Source organism: Pelodiscus sinensis, chromosome 1 (genome assembly GCF_052426305.1).
Source record: "Pelodiscus sinensis isolate ZL-2025 chromosome 1, ASM5242630v1, whole genome shotgun sequence".
In the NCBI taxonomy this organism is placed as follows: Eukaryota; Metazoa; Chordata; order Testudines; family Trionychidae; genus Pelodiscus; species Pelodiscus sinensis.
In genome coordinates this window covers 109,991,368-110,017,118 of record NC_143052.1, presented here as the reverse complement: position 1 = coordinate 110,017,118, position 25,751 = coordinate 109,991,368, and the positions used below count along the sequence as shown (strand labels likewise).

The window sequence follows — 25,751 nt, the reverse complement described above, 5'->3', positions numbered from 1 at the left end:
ATTCTGAGAGGATGCAGCTTGCTCTTGTGCTTGTTCTGCTATGGCAATGAACAGTCTGGTGACTTTCTGACCTGTTTTGTTCTCTGCAGGTACAATGCCAATACTCAGATTGTGTCAAGTGAATGAAGTCTACTGTTCTCACTAGAGGCACAGGGATTTAGGGAAAGACAAAAGTAAGTGAGACATTTTGGGTTTTGTGACATTTCAAAACTATTTTAGGAGTAAGTTTCAGATATAGTTCTAGCAAGATTTAAACCTTATAGATTATTGTATACAGAGGATTGGCCATTAAGACCACAAGTTCACCCACCCTTCTGGACAAAGTGATAGCAAAGAGAAAGGCAACCTACATCAATAGGTGAACCATGGAATGTGTAATGAGTGCTTCAAAGGAGGTTTAGTGAGTGCACTAAACTAAGATTCAAGTGCACAATCTTTCTTTGCTAGCAGAGCAAAGATTCTGATCAGCCCCTTCAGGAACTGGGATGTTATTGGCTGGATAAAGAGTCGTCATCTGCTGGTGAGCTAAACAGTAACTGCTGCCAGATAAACCCACAGCAAGCTATAAGAAAGATTCACCTTTAGAGTAAAATCAAAGTCCAAAACAGTAGAAATATCCATTGTCTGATGGAGATATATGATTTTTCTAGGCCAGACAGAGAAATGTTTCTGTAATGCTAAGTAACATTTTCTGGTGACCTCTCTGAAGTGGTGTAAACCTCTTTTAATACCGACAGAGTAGGAATAGTCTACGTTCAACACCCATCCAAATACCAAGCTATAAGATGAAAAGCATCAGAGGGGAGGGAGAATGTCTTATTGTGCCAGTTTTCTGGGTCCAGAGATCCAGAAAAGTCCAAACGATACTCAATGGACAGGATGACATTTGAAGGAGGCTTAGAAATCCACATTGTTTGGGTCATCTTGCATGATGGAGAATGATTTGTGCCCCATCTAGTCACATTTCTCAGAGTTCCCATAGAGTCTGGTCTTCTGAGGACATACTGGGATTGTATGAATAGTAGAAATGTTTTAGCAAACCTCCCATTCTGACCTCAGTTCCAAAAGATCAATGTGCATTATAGCTTCTCAAAACATTCAAGTTCCTTGCAAAGCGCAATCACCCATGTGAGCATCTCAACCAATCTGGGAGGCATCTATTTATGACTGGGTGTGGGTGACACTTAGAAAACTTGTGAAGACTCTAGGATCAATAGTGAGCCCAAATCTTGTTTGCAAGATGGCCTTGATGATACAAGTGTTGGTCTAAGGGCCTTGGTTTCTAACATTGATATTGTCTCTTTAGGGCAGGTATATAAATATGCAGAGAATGAAGGGTATTTCAGTAAGTGCCGAGACTTAGGTTTTTCATTAAAGAGATTAGTTTCAAAGGAGATTCAGAGTATAGTTACAGATCTCAATCTTGAACCCCAAAGAGTGTAACTACTGCTGTGTCACAATGGCAGCTGCCAAGGATCTCTGCCACATCAGCCACACCCATTACAGCCTATAGAAAGGTCCTGGCCACCATTCAATTTCAAGCACCTACTGACATCAGAGCCATGTCTTCCTGGGGCAGTTTACCCTTAACATCTAGAAATTTATGAGCAGTTCAAGGAATATTATTTGGCAAGGTGAGTCTGATAACTTGATCCTAAACGGTAGACTGGTAGATGTAAAAGATCTTTCTCCCATAAGGTTGAGACACTTGCTTCCTAACAGTCTAGTACTGTTAGTCAATTAGTCTGACCTGATGGTATCAACTGCACCCAATCCTTTTGAGTTTTGGTGCTTCGGTTTATACTGTACTGAAGTCAGTGTTGAGGGTGAATCAGAGGTGAATACTGAAGAAGTCTTGCTCCTATGAGTCTTTTGGCTATTCCTATGAAACTTAGGACCTAATTCCTTATGGTTTGGGCATAAAAAGACTCACTCTGACTTCAATGGGGGTCATGGAGGGATCTCTCCTCTTACAAGGTCTAAGAGGAGGCTCTGCTTTTGTGTTTATGAGCATGCCCCTTGCTCTATTGAAGGGGCCCAGGCATAAAGGTCCTTCCCTCTGGCCTTCAAAACCAGAAGTTGTGCTCCTTGTCAACTCTAGCCAAAATATGGGAGGGTCTGCCCAGCTTTGGTCTGATTGGAGTCTCATTGCCTACTTTGTTTTTGAAATCAGAACTCATGCTCCTACTGTGTTATGTTGGAGAAACAGTGACAGACACTGCATTTGGTGGAGATACATGTCCCTCAAGGTGGTAGAGGAAGCACTGTGATGGTCACTGACCAAAAAGGAGATAGGGAAAGAAACAATTTGAAGCCTAGAGGTCTGGGCATTAGCCAAGTTGTAGGCCACAAACTATTATCTCAAAAAACACTAACAACATTCCTAAGAATGTAACTCTGAATATATTTACAGGATGAAGAGAAAGGAATTGGATACTGTGGAGGATTCCAACTCAGGCCTTGTGGCAGTAAAAAAATAAGCAGGTGTCAATCATGTCTCACTGTATGGATCATGAAGAGATCTGGGGCACAGGCACAAATCAATGGACACTATTTGCAATAACTCTCCCGTTTCAGCCCCTTGATGTGCATGAGTACTCAAAGTGGAGTACACACAGGAACCAGGACTCAAAGAACCACCATTCTTCTTCAAAATACAGGAGAGAGCTTCACCTGCGCTGAATCAGCATACCTTGGATACCTGCCACTCAACCACAGTAAAGAAGATTGCACAATTCTTGCTGACTTCTACTAAAACATCCAGCACGGAAATCACCATCTTACTACTGAATAAGGCTCGAAGCCAAAAATCACTGCCTGAAGTCAATGAAAGTGGCTGTTATTCACTTCCCTAGACAGCTCTCTTCAGGACGCTCATACCTAGAAAAGACTATCAGCTTCTCCAAACCTCATCTGGAACGGGTCTCTTGTTACAATACTAAAGAATGCAAGGAATAAGTACTTATTACCTGTAGCAACTAAGCAACATGCCTATTGAGTAAGTAGTGCTATCCCCACTCCCAGTATTGCCTAGAAAACATGAAACCCTCTCCCCACTGATAGCACCTATTATTAGGGGTGCAATCCTGAGGAGCAGGGAGCCCCATGCAGCAATACAGATGAAGGGGGAAGAGAACACAGGGCTTCTCTAATGAACGTGTGTGGTGGGAGTTCAAAAGGAACAGAGTAACGGGGGTCATACTATGTAATTGTGCGCAGGAAACTTATGAAACCATGAGAATCTCAAGCATATATGATGTGAAAGGGGCCTGGAACAATTAACTGACATGGCAGCAAGGCAAGTGAAGGCGTGAAGCTGGAACCCATATAAACAGGCAAGAGTAACAAAGCAAAAGGTACCAAAACAGACAGAAAGATCACATTCCATAGGGAAGAGTTCATGCAGGAACCAGCACCCTCTCACCGTCTTCCTGATGGCTAGTCATTTGCACTCTGCTGCTCAATACATTTATATGTAATACAGAGTTACATTTTGGATAGAAATTATAGCTCATACCCAGGGTGTCTCCAGCCTAATCCACAAACACAGAGGTGGGAGACAGGGGCACATTTAGTCAAGAGACACCTGAATGTCTTCACCTGTAAACGTGCAATGGGATTTACAAACATTTTGAAATGCTTGCTTTGAGCAGTGTATTTACAAAGTGATTGTGTTAACTAAGAAGGAGCAGCTGTCTGTCACAGCAGGGACAGATTAGGATTGGCTCGTGCTGTAAAATACGAGCTAATAACAAGGCAGGGTTCATTTCTTAACAGCATTTTATTAAACTCTCTCCAGAATTTTGAAGTTTCAGAAGTTAGTTGTTCTGCTCTAATCCAAATCTAAAGCCATCCAGAAGAGTCTGAAAGGAGGTGCTTAAAATTCATGGCATTCAATGGAAACACACCCGCCCTCCCCCTCCAGTTCTGCTCAGCCACAGCAAACGTCCTAGTTTCTCGTCTGGTGACAGAATGAAGGATTTGAAATGAAAACAGTGTTTTTTACTCATCCCGTGACTCCATCATGCTTTCACTCTCTGCCTCCTTTAATCTCCTCCTTTGGAAACCAGTCTGAGAACCCACCCTCAAAGACCACATCAGATAATACCAGCACACTTAGATTAGGCATATCTAAATTGTTCATGCTTTGGGGGCACATGGTGAAGCCATTAAATGGCTTGTTTTTACCCTTTAAGGCCTTGAAGGAATCTGCAGTGGAATCAGGAAACAGAGTAGGCAAACTCCTTCAGCAAAGTCATTACAAGCAAATCTGGCTGCACAAAGGGGTAATTTCAGCACATCAGCTCTGCTACGTGCAAATAATTCCTTCACAATTCACTAACATTAGCAATCAGCAAGGAGTTCCACAGCTAAGCTGAGGGCCAGCAAGCCTCTACTATACTGAACAACAGTTCATTTCCCACTAGTCTGCAAAAATGAACTGGCAGCCAGAACCTATTACCATGTTAACAAAGGAACACGTTAGATGGGATAACAGAGACAGATGCTGTGCTGGAGACAGATTCATGGAGGTTAGGCTTAACTGATCAGAGGAAAATTCATGAACAGCTTTGTAATAGGAACCAGAAATAAACAGAAATAAGATAATTACTACAGAGCTGGTTGCAAGGACAGACTTTTTTCACCATCTTCCCTGAAGCACAAAAAAAGAGTAATTTGTTAAAATAGGAGAAACAGTGAGAAGTGTTTAATATCAGCAAACAACACACAAAGCCCAATGAGAAAGACTGTGCAGCTGGACACTGCCATGGGCTGCACTTACATTGAGAGCCCAGTAGGATATCCTATGCAGAAAAGGAGACTAATATGTTTGTTCTGTAATAGTTCTCTGAAATGTAGTGGTATCTTAAGAATGCTAGGGATGTGCTGGTAAGTATCTATCACTAGCTGTTTACCACAAGAGGAACAGCAAAAAAAAATTCTCCCCCACCTCTATCTGTAAAGGCGAACAGTCCCTCGTGACTTTCATCTGAGAATTTGTGGATTACTCAGCGGTCCAATAGTGGATCATGTACTCTCACCATCTGTAACTATATCTCCCTTCCAGATATTACAGTTATGGATTTCCCTGCTGGGCCTGTTCCTATCTGCTCCTCCAGCTGCACAGTTAAAAGCATGTTATTGATCAATGCACTGTTCATCTTCATTGCTGTTTCTCTCTCCTAACCTCTAGAAGTGACCGAGACAGCATATCATATGCCAGGAAGCAAGCAACCTGTAAACAAACTGAGCATTCAAGCCAAGCTGTTCTATCAGAAGCATTACCCACTTGTACAGGACAGCTACAATAAACCTTTCAGAAGGTCCATCTACCAATTCAAAATTTCAGGGTGAAAACAATCCACCCACTACACCTTGGTACCTGCTTTTGAGGAGAAGTTTAATAGTTTGTCTTAAGAGGACTGACAGCTGGACTGAGGTTGTGACAAACTAACTGTACACTACCATGTAAGAAAGCAGTAACAATGAGTACATCCAGCTCATAATGCCAATCTCAGAGACAGAGACTGACACCCTACTGTTCTTTATAGCAGTGTTTCTCAACCTTTATTTAAAAAAGTACCCCTTTTTTAAAAAAAAATTGTAAGTACCCCCAGTACCTACAGTTTTCAGACTTTTTTTTTTTTACCATTGCAACACATTTGTTTCAACAACTTAATCATAGCCGGGCAGGCGATGAAATTTTTGGGTGTAAAAAGAACAAAAATAATAAAGTGCTGTAAAACTTAAAACAAAAAAATCAGTTTTCTCCAAATTTCAGTTGTGTTGACGTACCCCCCAGACTTGTCTCGAATACACCTAAGGGTACTCGTACCACTGGTTGAGAAACACTGCTTTATGGTCCTCCCCAAATAGCATAAGGAAGAGTAAAAGCTTTATGCTTTCCCAGATTTTCTAGAAATTTAACTTCTTCCAGGAAAAGAAACGATAAAGCTTGGAAATCTAAATGGACATTCTTTGCATATCCCTTCAATATCTTAAACAGCCCACTCAAGTCTTTTGAAGCTGTGAATTTTGAAGCCCAGGCAGCAGGGAGAGGAGAAAAGTTATGCAAGCTGTTATGCATTCATGGTGCATTTAGTTTCAATACTGGGAAATTATTTATGGCAGGGTTTGAAGTATCGCTGCAAAACTCCACAATTAAGGACTCCTCACCCTCTTCTCAATATAAAGGATAATTTAGTAAGTTCTACTGCAGCTGTCTCTGTAAAAGGCTTGCTAGAGTTGCTCTGTTCATTGGAGTTCATCCACAAAAATCCCTAGCCCAGCTGAGCTGCTGCTTGCTGTAGAAGGACAAATGCCACAAGTCTGTGGAATGTGTGTGAAATGTGGCAAATGAAGGCAGCCATTTGCAAGGGCTTCCAGCTCTCTCATACCTAGTGATTTGGGGCCGGGGGGGAGGGTTAGGTGCCACAACAATCAAGGCCCCATATACACTGGAAGGATAATAGGATGTTGTATCACTCCCAGGGGGGAAAAAGCATCATTTATGCAGCCTTAGTCCATGCATTTAAACACTTCAAATAATCACATCAGAAGTTTGAGGCTCGTACATCAAAAACCCATCCTACTATTTTCCCCAATCCTCCATTTTGAGGGTTTCATATAACCATAACCCTCTACCCCATGCACGTGAAATCTGCCTCCAGTACACATTACGAACAGCCCTTTCTGAACATAGGTACCTTGACTACTAATACAGAACGTGATCATTTGGCCTGAATGTTTCTTTGCACACATGGTTAATACCTTTAAACAGTGCCAGTTTTAGTCACCAGTAGCTCTGGGATTTTAAGACAGACAATGCTGATTACCTCAATTTAAACTGAGTACTTCTGGGCAAGCATTCAAAGGTTTTCCCACCCTACATGGTGATGGGGTGTAGGAGGAAGCCACATGCATTTAATATTTTCACTAAGGCAGCTACTTTGTCCTCTTAGGAAAGATACAACACACCATTCACCCCCATTGCTGTAATTTGGAATGGGCAGCTCTCTCTCATTGCCACCCTTTTAGTGCCACTGAGGAGAACCAGATTGCTCCCCAAAAATCTCATAGGTATCAACAAGCACAGTCTAACAATTATTGTATAAGGAAAGACCTATATATTCATGTACCTTGTAACTCATACCACCACCCATTCTCTGCTAATTCCTTTAACACTATTTCCCACAGGCAAGTTTTCCTAAAAGTTTACCTAAGTTATTTGGCTCTTGCTAAAGGCTACATTTTATTGGACACTTAACATGAAAACCCAAACTTCTAAGGTGTATTAAAAGCAGTTAAGCCGAGCCATGAAGTAGGAGGGAATACAAGGAGGCAGAAGAAAATGGGCTGCATGAGACATCAGATCCAAGCAGCAGAAAAAAAAAATGAAGACAAGGAAGGAGTAAAGGTGTTACACACAAAGAGCCAAGCAGGGCGTACTCAGAAATCGGGTCCTCCTGCCACCAGGCTTGAACGTCACCCGCTCAGATGCACAGTTAAACTTCGCACAGCCTGTGATAAAACAAGAGGGAAGAACAGAGAAAGGAGAGAAGAGGAGAGGAGACAGAACACAACTACAAGATGTTAGCAACTTGAGGTTAGAGGGGTGAAATGCAGTAACATGGCACACAAGAACAAGCCTCAAGAGCTGGCATAGGGGGTATATACACAGTACAAGGAACAAGGACACTTCCTCCAATCAATACATGTCAAGGTTTTTTTGCTAAAACAATGCTATCTTACAATATCTAATCCTGTGGCAATAAGACTGCATTGCACAGGAGAGTCCAAATCCTAGCAAAGGCACTCTCTCAATTACATAAGACACTGCACAACTTCAGGATAAAAGAGGTTATGGATTAGTAGCGCCAATATTTCCAAAACAGGTTAGTGGAGAAGGGGTAGGGAATCACAAGAATGAAAAGTTTCCGAAGGAGCGGTTTTCCACCTTCCATTCTTTTATTTGTTAATTCTTTTTTGCCATCAGTGCCCATTTTACTCCACATACAACAATTCTTGCAAAACCACCACCAGCTTGTTGAGACTGCTACATTCAACTAGTCTTACAGGAACATTTGCAATGTGTATTTATAAGATATCTTAAATGGAAAAAATTGAACTGCGTATCATAGACATGAATAAAGTTATTCAAAAATAGACCAACAGTCCTTAATGAGTGGAAAAAAGGAGGCCCCACAAATACCAAGCAGAGCCTTCCAGAGACTGACTAATGTTCTAATGCCTGATCAGAAGGATAAATGCCCAATCTGAGGGCTATACAGAAGAGTGCTGTTATGTACACCCCCATCCACTGTGTGCCCGTGCTTTACATCCCTATCTCAGAATTTAAGGCGATATGACTGCAGAGTTAGCTGTGTTTTCTGAAGGATTTGTTCCCCTCACTCAAGTTTTTCAAACCTTACTTCTAATAGCAACACTGAAATACTTTACCCCTTCATTACCTCACTTCTAAATTTCTCATTCTGAAAACTTAGAAATCTAAGTATGAATAGTGTGCTAAGCCTGATGGAGACCAATACCCTGATCAGTCTCTAAGCACGAGCCATACCCTGAACTCAATCTACTGTATTTCATGTCTTGCATCCCCAGGCTGAAAACTCCCTGACTTAGCTTTAATTCCAGACAAGTTCTTACCTTGGCCTGGCGCAGAAAGGCTTGGTACCGAAATAGCACCATCACTGGTAAAGGCAGAGTACAGGTTCTCACTAGAAGGAGATGGTTTAAGGGGCTGTAACAGATGATTCTGTCCAGTCTCTGGGACGTTACCAGGAGGATGAAGGGTCTGCTGGGGGGGCAAGACTGAGGGGGCACTCTGAGCAGACAGGGTGCCTATAAAAAGAAATCACAATCAGGACAGAGAACATAAACATTAAGCTTCCCCACCTCAGCTCAGAAGCTTTCCCATTGGACAGAAGGAAGAGAAGGAATAGAGTGACTGAAGCTGATGAATCCTTGGGCAATTTAGCAGGTAAAATCTACAGTGACTATATAAGAATTAAAATCTCTATCACTGGGGGGTAGTTCTTTAAAAAAAATTAAAATTAATGGAGATTGCCTATCTCGTAGAACTGGAAGGGACCTTGAAAGGTCATCGAGTCCAGTCCCCTGCCTTCACAGCAGGACCAAGTACCATCCCTGATGAATTTTTGCCCCAAATCCCTAAACAGCCTCCACAAGGAATGAACTCACAACCCTGGGTTTAGCAGGCCAATGCTCAAACCACTGAGCTATCCCTCCCCCTCATACTTTTAGGAATGATGAGCGAGTTGAGAATGTAACATCAGCAGGAAAACCCTAGGGAAGGGTTTTTGCCAGGATTCTTATACCTAGGTTGTCATGCCTTACCAAAGAGCACAGAGTGTACTTTGCAGTGGCTGATAAAGGGGTCAGGAGCAGAGTTTGGAATAACTGATTTTTAGAAAGGCTTCTGACAGTCAGATTCTGCCTCACTAGCATGTGTCAAGATAGCTCCTCCACTGCGTGAGAGTAGATTTAAATAGTGCAGGTGACAAAGCATGGGAGAAAGGATGCTATTACTTGGACAGACACCAGTCTATTGCTGAGAATCTGGTTTTGAAAGCAAAAGCCTGCTTTAATAGGGAGATTCATCTTGTGTTCTGTGAGCCCTATAGAGCTGAACACACAGCTCATAACAGTCCTCAGAGAAGATACAACAGCAGGAATTTTTGCATCTTATCTTTAGAAAAGGGAAATGTTTGTCTTTGGGAGTGTCATCTATAAAATCTGATTTTTTTTTTTAAGTTTAGCATTGTCATATGAGAAGCTGATAGCACTGGCAACCTTGTCCATTCAGTTCTGGGTTTTTGCATTGAGACTACTAATAGGCAATTAACACTAAAATTGCTAGGCACACCATCAATCCCTTTAACGAAGACCACTGATGCTGTTTGGGGAAAGAAAATTCACTTGAAGACATGTGTCCTGCTGTGTCCTATGGACTCACTGGAGCCACTTCAACAAATTTCCATTCACAACACTGGCTTTCCCTTTATCCTTGTGTCAATGGCACTCAAGGAGTTTCAGAAGGACTCGTGCTGGGAAAGGAATTTTGGTTTTCATGGACCTATTTTTCTGACTACTGTTGCTAGTTAGGAAAATTGTGTTTTAATAAGAATGGCTTCCCTCACAACCTTTTTCCTCAATTAATCCTGTAATTACAAATATGCTTAACTTGTGACATTGCAGTCACAGCAGACTGAAGTAAAAAATATTATCACTTCCTTGAACTAAGGGGATATTGTGCTGTTAAGCACTTAAAAAAATAAAGACCTATGCAGCAGCAAAGGAACAGAAATACCGAGTACAGTTTTCTACTACCAAATTAGCACCAGTGTTAAAATCCATTTTTAAATGTGACAAGAACATGCAGGAATTAAATAAGTGGGATCCAAGAGATCCTAGTACAACCAAGTTGGCCTGACTTTTTCCTCGTGTTTTAAAATTCATTCTTTGACACTGGAATCCCCAGCCCTTGCCAGCAGAAGCACTATCATTAATCTCTACTGAATACATACCTATCAAAAGCAATTAAGAATGCAACTATGGTTTTCAAAATGCTCTTAGAAGAAACACACTATATTTGAGTTCTAATCTAAAAAGCTGAAGTGGCCAGTGAGACTACAAAACACCATTAGTAAGGGTTATATGAAAAAGGCCATTCTCCAAGGCCAGACTGATGGGGACCTAGTAGACTCCTATGCTAAGCAAAAACAGGGAGATGTACAAACCCAGATGAGTCAGTCAATAAGTCAGCTTCCTCTGTGAGAAACAGGCAAGAGATTATCTCAACCAACCAATCAACCCACCCATCAATCTGAAGGAGTCCTATGATCTATTGTAAAAAGTTAAGGCAGAATCAAAAGGTAATAAACCATCTGCTTTGCATGTCACATTATAACCTGTAGGATATCTTACCTAGCAGCTGAGGACTCTTATTGCCCTGGGAGCTGCTGCGGCTGGATTTGCTGCCTTTTCCTTTAGTAGGTCGTCTTCTCCTCCCTGAGAGAGGAGCAGCGGGGGGAATGATTACTGCAGGGGGCACCTTTCCCAGTTTGGTATACAGCAATTCAATCTCCTGCTTCTGGCGACTCTGCAGCTCTTGAATTTCTTTAAGGTGCCTAAAGAATTAAGAAAATGTATAAGAACTTAATAGTCCTGTCCCTCCTCACTGAACTGCTTGCTTTCCAAGCATGGAAATGCTGACCAAGAATTGTAACAATGTCTAGAATTCAACGTAAAGTTTGCATTTTAGCACAGCAATGATAAAGCCAGAAGAGGAGCAGGGGGAGAACACCAATAAGGTCTGAAGCTTCAGCATTTACACTGTAGGGCTGGCAAGATTCACCCTCACTTTCATAAGACACAAGGACTTTGATATTTCCACTAGACTTGTTATGGTCTCAGATTCTTCTTTTGTTTTACATGTACAAGATCTAAAGCTGCCAGCTATTCTTCGCTGATGCTTATGCATGAAGTCTAGCCTATCTTAAAAAAAATAATACACCAACTCAAGCATCTGAGTTCTGACCTATTGGTCCTCATCCCTGCAAGGTCAGGATGAAAATTTTTAAGTGCCTGTAGCTTAGTTCCATTTTCAACGGTGATTTTGGCACCAGATTATGCCAACATATGATACATGTTTATACAAAAGAGACAGCAGTTAAAACGGCATAAAAATTGTAAGTGCGTATTTACAGAGATCACCACATTCATTTATCAATAAATGAATTTTGCCCTACATGAACTCTGGCAATTACTACAGAAAAATATATTTAAAAAAGAGGCTCATTTTAAAATCTGTCCTCTTTCCTCTTTTTGTTATGAGAGCCCAGACCTGGATATGGAAGAGAAATTGAAACTAAGCAATTATTATGTACAATTTACATATGATAAATATCATTCTGAAAGAATGAATCTTACTTTTCACGCAACCGGTGTAGCTCTGATTTCAAGTCTTCATCTTCAATCTCTGACTCATCACTGCTCACATAGGAAGAATTGAACGAGTTGCTAAGGCTTTGGATGGGGAGGCTTATCTTTGAACCCAGTGGTTGGAGAGAGTCTGGGCTACCTGAGCCATCATCCAGGTCCTGAGCCAATCCACTTAGGAAGGCCGCCTCCAAATCAGATGATGGCCCATTCATAAGTGGAGACTGCTTGGACTCCACCAATTCTGGCACCTCTTTCTTTGGAGTCATGGTGTGAGAAGAAACTTGTTCTGAATCCACAGAAAGAGGAAGAGTCATTGAGCATTCTTTCTGCACACTGGTAACCTCATCTTGAGTCCTGGACACAGAAAAGCGACCCACTTGGTCCGTTGCTGTAGTCACTTGAAAGCGCCCGACCTTAGTTGGCTGCCCAGCCTCAGAGGGCAATTGTATAGGAGGTAATGTCTGTGAAACAACGCCATCTGTCACATCTACGGATGTCATCCCATTCAAAGTCTGTTTCACAAGAGTACTCTCTGGGCTGCTGCCAGACAAAGATGAATCAGAAGAGGTTGTATCAAAAGGTACAGGCTTAGTTTCTTCAGATTTACTATAACACTCTTTCAATGCATCATCCGCTGCTACAGACACCTAGAAGTGATGGAAACAGTAAGTGAGCACCGCATTCTGAACCCTTCACAGCAATATATAGGACAGGTTGTAGCTGACCTCTATGGTCAGAAGCATGTTAAACTTGGAAAAGTGACCAGATGCTTTGAGCACATCAACAGTTTCCTACCTGAAATCGTCCCATTATAAAAACTCCAGCTCCTGTGGAGGTAGTTGTTGCACTGCTCTCTGCATCCTGTGATGCTGAAACTGAGTAAAAGGAGAGTGGCAAGAAAAAAGTTAAAAAACACAAATTTATCCATCTCCCACTGAAATAGACTCCCTGGATGGAGTCAGCCAGTTCTACACTCATCTTGCATCTGTGAAAGGTCTTAAAAAGCATTGCTGCATCCAGTCTGCTTTCTGTAATGCCATCTTTACTTGAGTTCACCACCTTTTCTTTAACCACCGATTAAAACTTCTCAAGTACAGGCAGTCCCCGGGTTACGTACAAGATAGGGACTGTAGGTTTGTTCTTAAGTTGAATCTGTATGTAAGTCGGAACTGGCGTCCAGATTCAGCCGCGCTGAACTGATCAGTTTCAACAGCGGCTGAAGCTGGACGCCAGTTCCGACTTACATACAGATTCAACTTAAGAACCCCAGGCATCCCCAAGTCAGCTGCTGCTGAAACTGATCAGCGGCTGATTCCAGGAAGCCCCGGGGCAGGGGCTTCCTGTAGTCAGCCACTGGTCAGTTTCAGCAGCGGCTGACTTGGGGACACCTGGGGCAGAGCAGCTGGGGTGCTGCCAGGTTGGTCCAGTAGTTCCCAGAGCGGCGCTACGGGACCAACCAGCAGCGCCCCAGCTGCTGTACCACAGGTGTCCGGAGCAAAGCCGCGGAGCACTGGGGCAGCGGGACAGCCCAGACGCACCGTGGCTGTCCTGCTGCCCTCGGGCTCCGCGGCTTTGCTCTGCTTTGCTCCCCGTCCCCCTGGTCTGCAGACCAGGGGGACGGGGAGCAAAGCAGAGCAAAGCCGCGGAGCACGCGGGCAGCGGACAGCCCAGACGCGTCTGGGCTGTCCGCATGTTCCGCCGCTTTGCTTCCTCTCCCTGGTCTGCTGGAGACCAGGGAAAGGGTCCCGTTCGTAACTGCGGATCTGACGTAAGTCGGATCCGCGTAACTCGGGGACTGCCTGTATAGGAATGAAGAGCGATCAGTTAAACAAGGGAGATCTTCCTGTTCCCTGGAAAATGTGTACAGCATATGCTGGCACTGGCACCTGTGGAGTTGATCCTTGATCATGAGAAGGAAACGTTTGCACACAAATCTGACCTATTTAAGTACTAGAAGGTTGATATGCAGAGTGAATTTTAAGGCAGTCCATTAGCCTTGAGTACTATGCATTTGAAAATGAGCTCCTGGATCCTATTAGAGATGCATCTGATGCTGTGGTGGAGGAAAGTAGAGGAAAAGGAACTCCAGCACAGACCTTATCCAGGTCTTTCCACCAACTAAGCAAATCAGAACCTGATAAGAGAAGAACCTGACACTAGTTTGTTCAGACATTGATGGGGGTATAAACTATTCTCAACTAACCCTGGAAGCAGTGTAGGTGTAAGCATGCCATGACAAAGGTGCAGACTGCCAGATGATGTAGGAACTGCATAGTATTTGCAGGCTCATTGGACCTACAAGATCAGATTTGTTAATGCTATAGGCCTATGCATCAGTAAGTAAACTCTGGAGGTTGTAGCATCTAATGTGGCTTGTATAATCTCTATTCATTAAAGAGGTATCCAAGTAGATTTTTCTTTGTTCAACTGAAGTCTTAGCTTATTTAAGAGTCAAGTAGCCTTCCTCACTACATAAAGAGCTTTGTTGTCAAAGTGGCCCTTGAGAAGCCAATGGCTATTGCAATTGAGTAACTGTCATTGCTAGAACTGTCAAATCAAGGGGCATGAAAGTTCAAAAAGGAACACTAAATATTTGAAATGCTCCCAATTGACCAAATAGTGCAGAAACGTATTGTAAAAAGGGTGTATCATGATACCAAAATACATGTACTGTATGTCAGCAGGTGAGAACCCATCTTCCAGAACTAGTGTAAGCATCCCAAACTTGTGCTTAAAAAAAAAAAAAAACTAGCAGTCCTGTGACACTTGAGAGACTAACCAATATTTTTAGGAAAGTGTTCAGCAATCTGAGATGGAGTTCCATCCTCCCTTTGAGAACCTCTCCCCACTATGTTAAGATGTAGAACCAGTTTCTACCCATGTGGAGAAGGGATAGAATTGTATCTCCGTCATGAGATGGGATCCTGAGAAGATAGAAGATTAAATGCATAGACTAGCCTAATGTTACAACTTCCAAAACCCATGTGAATGTTCAACTGATATGAGCAACACTTCTTGCAGAAAGCCAATTATAGAAACAGGTCACTGTCTTTCCTTCAAATCCTTGCTTTTGTCCACTAAAAGTGGGTAACTCCAAGCAGTAGAGACAGTTTAAGGCAGTGGTCTCCAACCTTTTTACACCCAAGATCACTTTTTAAATGACAGACCAAGCCAAGATCTACCGCCCCGCCCTTTCCTTGAAGCCCCGCCCTCTCTATTCTCCTCTCCATCATTTGCTATCCCCAATCCTTATACTGTTACTTTAAAAAAAAATTCCCACCATTCCTCGCAGTTACTCACCTGTGCTGTTGCTCGGTGAGTAGCTGCTCCTCAAATGAGGAAATCTAATGTAAATGTACTGCGCAGGCGCGTGGTTCAGAGAGTGCTCAAGAGCTACTCTTAGAGCCTCCAAGATCTACCGGTAGATTGCGATCTACTGGTTGGTGACCACGGGTTTAAGGACATGCAGATTGCAACAACACTCTGCCAAACCCAGCATCATTCCTGTCCTGCTGTGTGATGGCATGGTGGGTCATGAATGTATGAACTGACGATCACATTGTAGCTTTGCAGATGTCCTAGACAGGGATATGAGCCAGAAAGGCCAGCAAATTATCCTGTGCTCAAGTTGAGTGCATTTTCCATACTGGTGGCCAACTCACTGCACATCTGGATGCAAGAGATTATCCAGTTTGACATCCTCTGTGCAGATACTGGGAGACCCTTCACCCTCTCAGCATATCCAATGAAGAGGTGGGATGACCTACAAAAAGGCTTTGTCTGATCAAGGTAAAAGTCAAGAGCTCTTCTAGAGTGTGAAGACGTGTCTCCTCATTAGTCCTATGCAGTTTTGGGAAGACGACTGGGTGGAAGATGTTTTGGCCCATATGAAATGCAGCAAACACCTTGGGGAGGAAGGCGCAGTGGGGCCAGAGCTGAACCATATCCTTATATAAGGACAGTATATGGTGACTCTGAAGTCAAGGCACACAGTTTGGAAACTCACTTGGCCAACATGATCATTAACAAGAAGGTTACCTTCCAAGACAAGTTCAAAAGGGAACAAGATTGCTTGAAGGGCAATCCCCATAAGGCTGGAAAGGACCAAGTTAAGGTCCTATTGTGGGACAGGGGCTTGTACCTGTAGGAAAAGCCTCAGGACCTTCCAAGAACCTGATAGTCATGTTGCAGGAAAATAGTAATTGTCTTTGACTTGGCAGATAGAAGGCAGAGATTGCTGCCAATCATACTTTGAAGCATGTGCTAGCCTCTGATGCTTCAGATAGAGGAGGTAGTCCAAGACAGTTTCTACAGGGTCCTCAGAAGGAGAAATCTTTCTGCATGACCCACACTGAGAATCTAGTCCACACGTGTCCGAAAAGTTGTCAGACTCCTGGTGAGAAGAGAACTGTCTGCTTAGCTTGCCAGTCAAGAATTTCCTGGCTCCTGTGGGGCCATGCCTCCAGATGAATGTCATGAAAGATGCAGAACTCCCAGGATGCAGATCATTTCCTGGAAAAGCACTCATGATTGAATTCTTCCCTTCCTTTTGATGTAGGACCATCATGGCCATGTTACCCAACAGATGCAGCAGAAAGAACTTGCACACCCTGCGCTCCTTGATATTTATGTGGAAGAACGATTCCTCCACAGACCATGTGCCCTGGAGCATCCATGGGCCTGGAGCACCCATCCAAGGCATCAAACTCCAGCCCAGTTGAGCGAGGAGTGTCCTCAAACAGAATGCCTGCTATGATGTTTCCTGTCACCCACCAGATCAGCAAGTCGAGAACCAGTGCTGCGATGGACAAGTCGATGGTGAAAGTAGATAAATACCAGCCATTGCTGGATAGGCTGCAGCCTGAACCTGGGAAGGCATACCATGTAAGTCCACACTGCCATGTGCCCAAGGAGGTGAAGACATACTATCTGTCATCAGCGCCAAGGCGGAGACCTCCACAATGAGATCAGTGAAGGAACTAAACCTGTCCAGTGGTTGTGATACCTGTTCTGTTCCCTCCCTTTGGGGCATCTGGTATTGGCCACTGTTGACAGACAGGATACTGGGCTAGATGGACACCTTTGGTATAAATCAGTATGTCTGTTCTTATGTTAACCAAGGTTGAGTCAAATGCAGCACAGATAATACCAGTACAAAGGATAAAATTTAACGTCAATGTGTCATTTATCAACGTCCGAGGTGATGACACATGCAGGGCAGCAGATCTACATCCTTCCAGACCCTGCCATTGAAGTTTCCCTTGATAAATCAATCATCCACATAAGTATAAATCTGAATGCCTTAGCGCTGGAAGTAAGATGCTATCAATAACGTACATTTGGTAAACACCTGAGGGGCCATTACCAGACTAAATGGGAGGACTGCAAACTGATAGTGGTTGGCACCTACCCTAAACCATAGAAAGCACCTGTATTCCTCAAAAAAAAAAATCACTTTTTTAAAGTACACATCCTTAAGATCAAGGGCTGTGTACCCATCTCCCAGATCCAGGGAGGGAATGAGGAAAGCCGTGAAAACCATGCACAACTGGAATTTCACCAGGTCTCACCAGTCTAGAATGGGCCAAAGGCTACCCTTGCCTTTGGGGATTAAAATGTAGCAGGAAGAAAACCCTTGGTTCCTGTAATGAGATGGAACCTCCTCCACTGTGCCTATCAACAATAACCCTTTGACTTCTTGCATGAGCAGATTCTTGTGAGAAGGGTCCCTGAAGAGAAGTACAGAAGGATGATGAAAAGGATGGGGTGGGGGTTAGTTGTGAAGTATAACCCTGCTGCACAGTGCTGAGGACCCCATGGTCTATGGTTAGAGAGCACTAGGCAGGGAGGAAAGGGTACAAACGTTTGGAAAATTAGAGGGAGGATGGATCCAGGGAACTGTGATGTATATCATCCTCATGCAAACTTTCAAAAAGGGCATTTGGCTGTGGGCTTAGATCATGGGACTCTTTACTCAGCATCTTCCTAAGCCCTTGTATTTGCTCTGCACCACTTCTGGTGGGAATGGGAAATTTGGGACAGACAGCTGTGGCTTGAGCATGTTGCATGCAGGCCCAAGGACAAACAAGCCTGGCATCCTTAGGGTGGTGAGAGAGTCTTTCAATCCGTGCAGCTTTGTGTCTGTGTGTCCAGCATACAGAGCCATCCCATCAAAGGGGAAATACAGGTCTGTTGTGCCTGCATGGAGAGGCCCGACTGGAGCAGCCAATCCTTGTAAATCTTAAACTTGGTTTTGGGAGAGTTTTAAAAATTAACTAAGCTAGCATATCCCTTGCCTCTCTTGGCCTAAAGTAGAATTTAAGTCTAGTTCATCAAAAGCCAGTGCCCTTCCAGTTCATCTAATAAAGCCTGCAGTTTTAGAACAATCAAATCCTCTTGTTCAGCAAGTTCATTCAAATTCTTCAGAAAACCGAGATGGCAAGCATCAGTATAAATACCTTCTTTCAGGGGCTGTGCTGATGCAGACACCACTCCAGTAACCGTTGTAGAAGCCACTGCTGGCACAGGCTATCAACACAAAGAAAATCCTGTTACATTGATCCTTACCACAGCCTACAAAGCATCTTGCAACATTCCATATTTTTCCTTCTTCCTTAAGGATAAAGGAATGACTATGGGCAAGAGCAACAAGTCATTTCAATCTTAAATAGCCAACTGTAAGGATATATGTTTGTGCTTTCAAATTTTATCTGCAATGGGTCAACAGAGCTTCTTCTTTAGGAAGCTTGATGGAGTTTTAGTATGGTCCTCTCAGAGAAATTGGTATGAAATAGCTAGAAGTCCAAGTTAAAATGATAACAGCTATTTAAATTAAAGCAACTTGCATTCTGAATCCAACTGTCCAAACAAGGGCTTACTGCATTTTCACTAATTCACTTTAATTTCACACCTTTAAATTCAGATTAGTGTTCCTGGATGTACTTGGGTAGACAACCCCATGGTGTGGAATAAGTGTGCACACATAAGGAGTTAGTACAGAATATCTACTTTGCACTAGGTATTCCAACTTCCCACCCTCACAAGGTTTATTTACTGTAGTAAGATCCTACATTCATCTGAATATGGTATCTCTCTTCCAACTGACTAGGGCACATCTCCAATTTTCTCAACAGCACTGATTAGGATTTTTTATAAATTTCATTTTCATATTAGAGATTAAAATTTGCAACCACACCTTACAGCACATCTGCTTAAGGACCATATCTTCATTTGGTAGCAAACCAGGGAATACAAAATACATCACAAGCTGCACCTTTCATGCCAAGAATAACTTCTTGTAGACTCAATCCAAGACATTCGCAAATCATTCTTTATTTTAAGGAAGCACTCTTAAATAGACACTTTAAATGCCAATATTTGCAAACTTACACAGGCAGGAGCAGATGTCACTGGGACAGTCTCTGGACTGAGGGTTCGTCTTAACTGAGCATCCAGATCTTCTAGAGGCTGCTGGGACTAAAGCAACAAGGAAACAGTAAGCTGCTATCCCTTGGAACCAGCTACTCACATGACATGATTTAATGTCAAAACTACTTAAGTCTTTTTTCTATATGAAGTTGCAACCTTAATATTGTTTCAATACCTCCATTACCTCTGCTTCCTGTGTCATATACAGCTGGTAAATTAGCTACACATTTAAACCAAAAATAGGAAAGAAAATTCAGTTTGTAGCTCTTGCTGAAGGTATTGGTTTTGGATTCTCATTCTTGAAAATGGACTAAATGATTAAAAAAAGAGAGAAGTTGGAGGTTTTTATTTGTAAGGGCAGCGGTTCTTGGCATGGGCCAGCCACCCCAAACCCTCCTCACACATAGTAACATGATACAGAAAGCACCAATCCAGGTTACAGGTGACTTGATTTGCCTACTTCAAGACACCAGCTGGGCAAGTAGCTCAATGATTATCCCTAAACAAAAAAGTAAATTACATTGTAAATTAAGACAAGAGGTATGCCAAAGCCAACTGTGAAGATGAATAGGGTGCTGCTTTAAAAAAAAAAAAAAGAGTACCTTCAGAAGTAGCAGATTTAACATTTCAACAGCCTGAGATAGTTTCTATAAGATAGACTTCTAAAAAAGGACATCCCAGATAAGAGTCAAAAAGGCAAGAAAGTTTCAACTCTAGTTTAGAAGCAAGTTATGCAAGATAATCAAGAAGATCTCTCCATGAAGACTAGATCCATACCACAGATTTTTCACATGCGCGAATCAACTTTCACTAGACAGAAGGACATGTGTTATGAAAAACTGGTATTACTTGAGTCCAACAGCCTAGTTCAGAAAAATAAAGACTCTTCCTCTCTTTTTCCAAACACGCAATAGTCTGATGAACACCAAAGAAGCCTTTTCAATACTTTAGTCCTAGGCAACCATCACCCAGCATCAAATCTCCCATTCCTGAGCAAGCTCATAAAGAAGCTATCAAAAGAACAATTACAAACTAAAATCCTAAACTTGACACAATCAAGCCATGTCAACCATGACAGAAATGAAACTGGTTTAGTCGCACTGATAGTCATCTCCTGTCCATGGAGGGAAGACAGATGTCCATTCTGTTTTGGACTGCATTACAGCATTCAGCGAAGCAGACCATGAAATCTTGCTGTCTTGGATCAGAGAGGTGGCAAAAAATCCAGAGTAAAGCACTAAACTAGTTGGAAGCTTTCCGAGAGAGTAGTGATGGAAAACCATACCCGCGCCACTAGACCCCTGATCCTTTGAGTTCCACAGGGATCAATTATCTCTATAATCCTTTTCAACATCTACCTCCAACTGCTAGGTTAACAGTCAGAGAAGATGAAATTGACTACCACAGCTCTGCTTACCCTTGACAACGTATGATCACACCAAATATACCCAGAAGGTCTACAGCTTGGATGAGATCAGTCACTGATTAAGAAAAAAAGGGGTGTTTCTGATTGCCAGAGAAGACTAGATTGAGGAGGTTAGTTGAAGGGGATATGCTCTATGGCTGCAAAGATTCACATCCACAATTACTGAATTCAGTCCGTAGTCTAGTAGTGCTCAGATTCCTTGCTACCTCTGAGTTCTTGCATCACTACAGATTCAGGTCACATTTTCCATGATCTTCAGCTGGATAGGAGATTCCATCCCATCACAGCCCTTTGTTATTTATGCCTTCATCACCTCTTGGCTGAATTACAGCAATGCAACATACCTGGATAATGAAGCGTTCATGCACTTTGGTAACTTCAGTTAGTACAAAAATTATAGCATTGAGGCACTGTAGTAAATTGCCTCAACACCACAAACTGCCACACATGCCCTCCATTATCTACACTCACTTTCCATGGAATTTCAAATCAAGTTCAGGGTGCTGTTCCTGCTCTTCAAAGCACTCCATAATCTAGGCCCAGGATACCTAAAAATACTAACCTAAAAACTCCAGGACGAAGATTGCAGTTCACAACTTTGTTCTTCTCACACCACAGAGCTCAATAAGAAGAGCAAAACTTGTTGTGAGGGGAACAAAACCTTTTGGACATGGTCAGGCTTTGGAGTACATTCCCCACGATCAAGGAATCATCACAAACCTCACAATCATCTGCGAGTGCCAGGTGCATTTCTTTGACTGACTTCTCTAATGCACACAGCAATAGGTATATTTATTTAATAAATAAAAAGCCTTACCAGAACTAGACATTCTACTGCATGAACTTCTCCCCTTAGTGACAGGATGAGAACACAAACCATACATAGTATGTAGTCACATTGCTTTCCAGTAATGCATTAAGCACTCAGACACTAAGGTGATGAGTGTGGTATAAAAGTCTACATAAAATATTGGATGGAGAATATATCACTCACTAAATGTTTTATGGGCCATCAGAAGACCAGCTAGTAATTGCTCAATCCAGAAGAGATGCATTCACTTCCTTGTGTCTTATACCAGATTTTATCTGCAAGTCCCTGATCTGCCATATCATAAACAAAGATATGGTGTATAAGGTAATGTCTTTCATTGGACCGACCTCTGTCAAGAGAGAAACTTTCAAGGCACAAAGCTCTTTTTTGAAACACTGATGACCACTTGTCCATGGGGTGGGGGGGGGGGGGGGGTGGAGGAGAAAACAAAAAACAGAAATCCTCACATGTGGAGTCTTGTGTGCATTCCTCCGCCTCAGACTGGCTGCATCTATACTCACTACTACTTACATATCATTTCCTAAATGAAGATAACATCCCCAGACACCAAGCCAGGGAAGTCATTCTCCTGCAAAACTCAATACAAGTCTTCTGTGTTGCTTGCTTCCATTAGTATTTTGGTATCCACTCAAGTTCTTCCTTTCAGACTATTATGAACACACTGTTACCATGGTCCAAGTTGTCAGGTGCTAGTTATTGCTTATCCTTTCTGCTGGACTGGTGAGGTCCTGGATTCTTCCTCACCTGGGACAGGAAGGTTTTGAGTTGAACTATATGCTCCATTTGTCTGTCAGGCACAAGTTGTCATGAGCCCTAGTAATCCCAGTGAGGATATTGACAGATCTTTCAACAGCTTCCGAAGTAGGACCTTGATCACCCTTTTAGAGGCATAGGTGCATTCTCAGCTTGGGCAATAGCCATGACCATCTTTAACCATAGTTCTTTGGGAAAACGTAAGAAATCCAAAGAAAACAATATCAAAATCTTAATGATAAACTGTATGCATGACAGAGCTGCAAGCACAATGTAGAAGATAATTTGCAAAAGCCTAAAACAGCGAGAATGTGTCATTGATTTTCTGGTTCTCTGGCAACCTATCAGTGCTCCCTGGTTAGAGGAAGCCAAAAGGCCTTGACTTCTGAAAATAAAACATTAACATCACAATAAAAAAGAAGAAATGTAAACTAATGGGAGTCAGGAAAAGACAACTCCAAAACAAAGTGTGTCAGGTTGGGCTGACGAGACAAAACAGTGGCTGACAGTTCATGAAGGGTGCTCTTTTGCTAGCCACAGTCAAGAAGGAAGTGCATGACAACTAGTATGGAAACAGCTCATACCACACCATACTACAAATACTTTTAGAACTTGGGTCATTCTATTTTTCATGTATTTGGAAGCATTAAACCTGTCTAAATGGTATCTTACAAGAACAAGTATTTCCTCCTGTATATCGAATAAGCTTTCAGATCGTTTAGAGTTTGTTTAGGTTGTTGTTGTTTTTTTAAACACAGATCATGCACATTTAAATGGTTTTAGATAGGACCTGACATTTATATCACATTATTTAATTAGGAGGAGATTCTTAGAAGTGAACTCCCTTGATTGGGTACATGCTCCTTTCTAATACATGGCCTGAAAGGCAATAAGATGAGTTAGAAGGTCCCATTTTGTGTTACTTTCCTCAGAAGAAGCCTGAGACATGAGCATGTCAGGCTGAGTTGTGAGAACACTGATGCCAATGGGAGCCTGATAAAGCTTTGCCAATGGAAGTCTTAGTCGATACCTCTGAATATACTGCCGTCAATTCTCGTCCACTGACAATAGCCCACAAGAGACAATAACAAAGTTCCATATTATAGATATTTTGGCTAAAATTTTTCTAAAATGACTTTTAAAAAACAGCTTTAAAAAGACAGCATTGTTTTATAGTCATAAGCAAAATCCCTTGAGCCAAATTTAAGTTAAGTGTTCCAAAAACAATCATTTTTAGCACAAAACCACAAATGGAAAATTTAAAAGATTCAAACAAGTTAATACTTCAGAAACTTGTGTGTGTAGAAAACATTGCGTTTGTAACAGGAACTGTTTTGCTTTAAAACAGATATTGCCCAATGCCTGCTTTAACAGAAAACCGTCTTTATACAACCAAATGGTGATTACATATATAGGCAAAAACACTGGAATAGAGTCCAGTTTGTGTTTTTTCAGTAAGTAAATGTGCTGTTTCTAAAACATATTAAGAACGGGATACAGACTGCTTTCAAGTCTCTATGTTCACCACTTTTATTTTTAGCTTTTCTTTCATCATATATTGTAGGTTTCTTTAATTACATGCTTAAATTTTCTCCACATTACCTTATTGCACAGTAATTTAAAATATTTAGAAATCTTTCCATTTCATTGCAGGTCTTGACTGCTTTTTTTTTTTTTTTTTTTTTTTACTCTCTTGAGTTCTGTAACCCCTTGTATGATTTTTTTTTTTCCTGTTTTACAGAAGTGGCAGCTATCAGTCAAAAGTTTGTCCTGGGAATAAGGGACTATATGACAACCTCTCAAAAGTTCATAGGGCCGAACATCTAAAATCTCCCTGGAAGTCTTCAGTTATTCATATACCAGAACTTGGCCAAATGCAGATCCCAGCAGTTTGTTTGAACTATAATCTTTAAATTGTTATTAGAAGATTTATGGAACTGCACCAATTCTGATAGTCTAGGAAAAGGAGACTATTAAAAAGCAATTCAATTCTCATAGTCAGTAGTCTTGGGTTTTCCAGAGCTAGGGCTCATCTAGACTACAGGGAATGGTTAAAGATATGGTTCTTTCAACCATTCCCTGTAGTCTAGATGAGCCCCTAGTGGAGTACTACAATATATTTTTTTCCTTGCAAAGCTAGAACTTTGCTACCAGATACTTGTTTTATTCTAATAACCAGGACAAGTATGTTTAACACTTCTGAAGTTTCATATCTCTTCATTTACGTACAACTAATTCATCAAGTGTATTTTATTTGTCAAGAGCATTTCAGCACCACTGGGAAAGTTAATTTTCCTGAACAAATAAATGTCTTTCAGCAAATCTCAGGCAGAAATGCATTTGTGAATGGTCAGCCTTAAGGACAGTGAAATGAAGCAAAATTAGTAAATTAACTTTCCCAGTGGTGCTGAAATGCTCTTGGACAAATAAAATACATTTGATGAATTAGTTGTACGTAAATGAAGAGATGAAATTTCAGAAGTGTTAAACATACCTGTCCTGGTTATTAGAATAAAACAAGTATCTGGTAGCAAAATCCTAGCTTTGCAGGGGGGAAAAAATATATATATATATTGCAGTACTCCACTAGGGGCTCATCTAGACTACGGGGAATGGTTGAAAGAAAATGTGCAAATTCCACGGGTGGCGTAGCTAACAAAATCAGCACTCAAAGATCCAGTGATTATTGATGAATTGCAAATATTCTGTTGTAAAGACATATTTGGTACATAACCAACTTAGAAACATAGCTGTTGCGCAACACTTAACATCCTGGTATGTAAAACAAGGGCTTTTAAGAAGCTTTCCCTCAAGCTCAAAACAGAAATCAAAAGATAAGCTTGAGTCATTTAGGTCCACAGGCACCTGCTGTCTTCCAGGGCATGAGTGACTCTAGTCCTTGCTATACAGAAGGGGTTACTTGGTCAAAAGAAAAAGTAAAGAAGCCAAGACCATGCAATGGAGAGTTTAATTGGAACATGCTCTTTGAGAAAGAAAGGAGGAGAAGCAGCAAACAACCTGCAAGTCATGTAGCACCTGAGTTAGTGAAGGTCCTGGAAAGGGCGGCAGCTGTTCGCTGGATGGAGTGCCAGCTGAAAGTTCAAAACCTACTGGTAGCACCTATGGATAATGAAGAGGAAATGCAAGTCCATCAAACAAAGAACAGTAGGAGCAGTCAGCAAGTCACAATAAGTCACATCACTTAGTAGAAAGCTTTAAAGTTTCCCCTGTGGAACCTTCCTATGAAAGCAAGGAACAGTATTAAGAGGGAATTCATTTCAACTGGGATATCCACTTGCATTTTAATTTGATCAGCTACAGGGAAAATCT

The 25,751-nt window shown here is 41.9% G+C and overlaps 1 protein-coding gene across 19 annotated transcripts in view; it reads right to left on the bottom strand.

Annotated features, from left to right (window-relative positions):
* Positions 1–25,751, bottom strand: part of WNK1 (WNK lysine deficient protein kinase 1) — a 163,955-nt gene that overhangs the window by 13,755 nt on the left and 124,449 nt on the right. For 8 of the 19 annotated variants that reach the window (XM_075940997.2, XM_075940991.2, XM_075941003.2 and 5 more), the window contains 7 exons: positions 25,440–25,541; positions 19,372–19,458; positions 18,441–18,510; positions 12,778–12,857; positions 11,971–12,629; positions 10,966–11,168; positions 8,665–8,859 (listed from right to left, as the gene is read on the bottom strand). In XM_075940997.2, coding sequence (XP_075797112.2) covers positions 8,665–8,859; positions 10,966–11,168; positions 11,971–12,629; positions 12,778–12,857; positions 18,441–18,510; positions 19,372–19,458; positions 25,440–25,541 — 1,396 coding nt within the window. Of the gene's footprint in view, positions 1–4,612; positions 4,655–7,428; positions 7,522–8,664; positions 8,860–10,965; positions 11,169–11,970; positions 12,630–12,777; positions 12,858–18,440; positions 18,511–19,371; positions 19,459–25,439; positions 25,542–25,751 lie in introns of all 19 variants that reach the window. The other 11 variants (XM_075940982.2, XM_089775554.1, XM_075941009.2 and 8 more) reach the window with 4 other exon arrangements.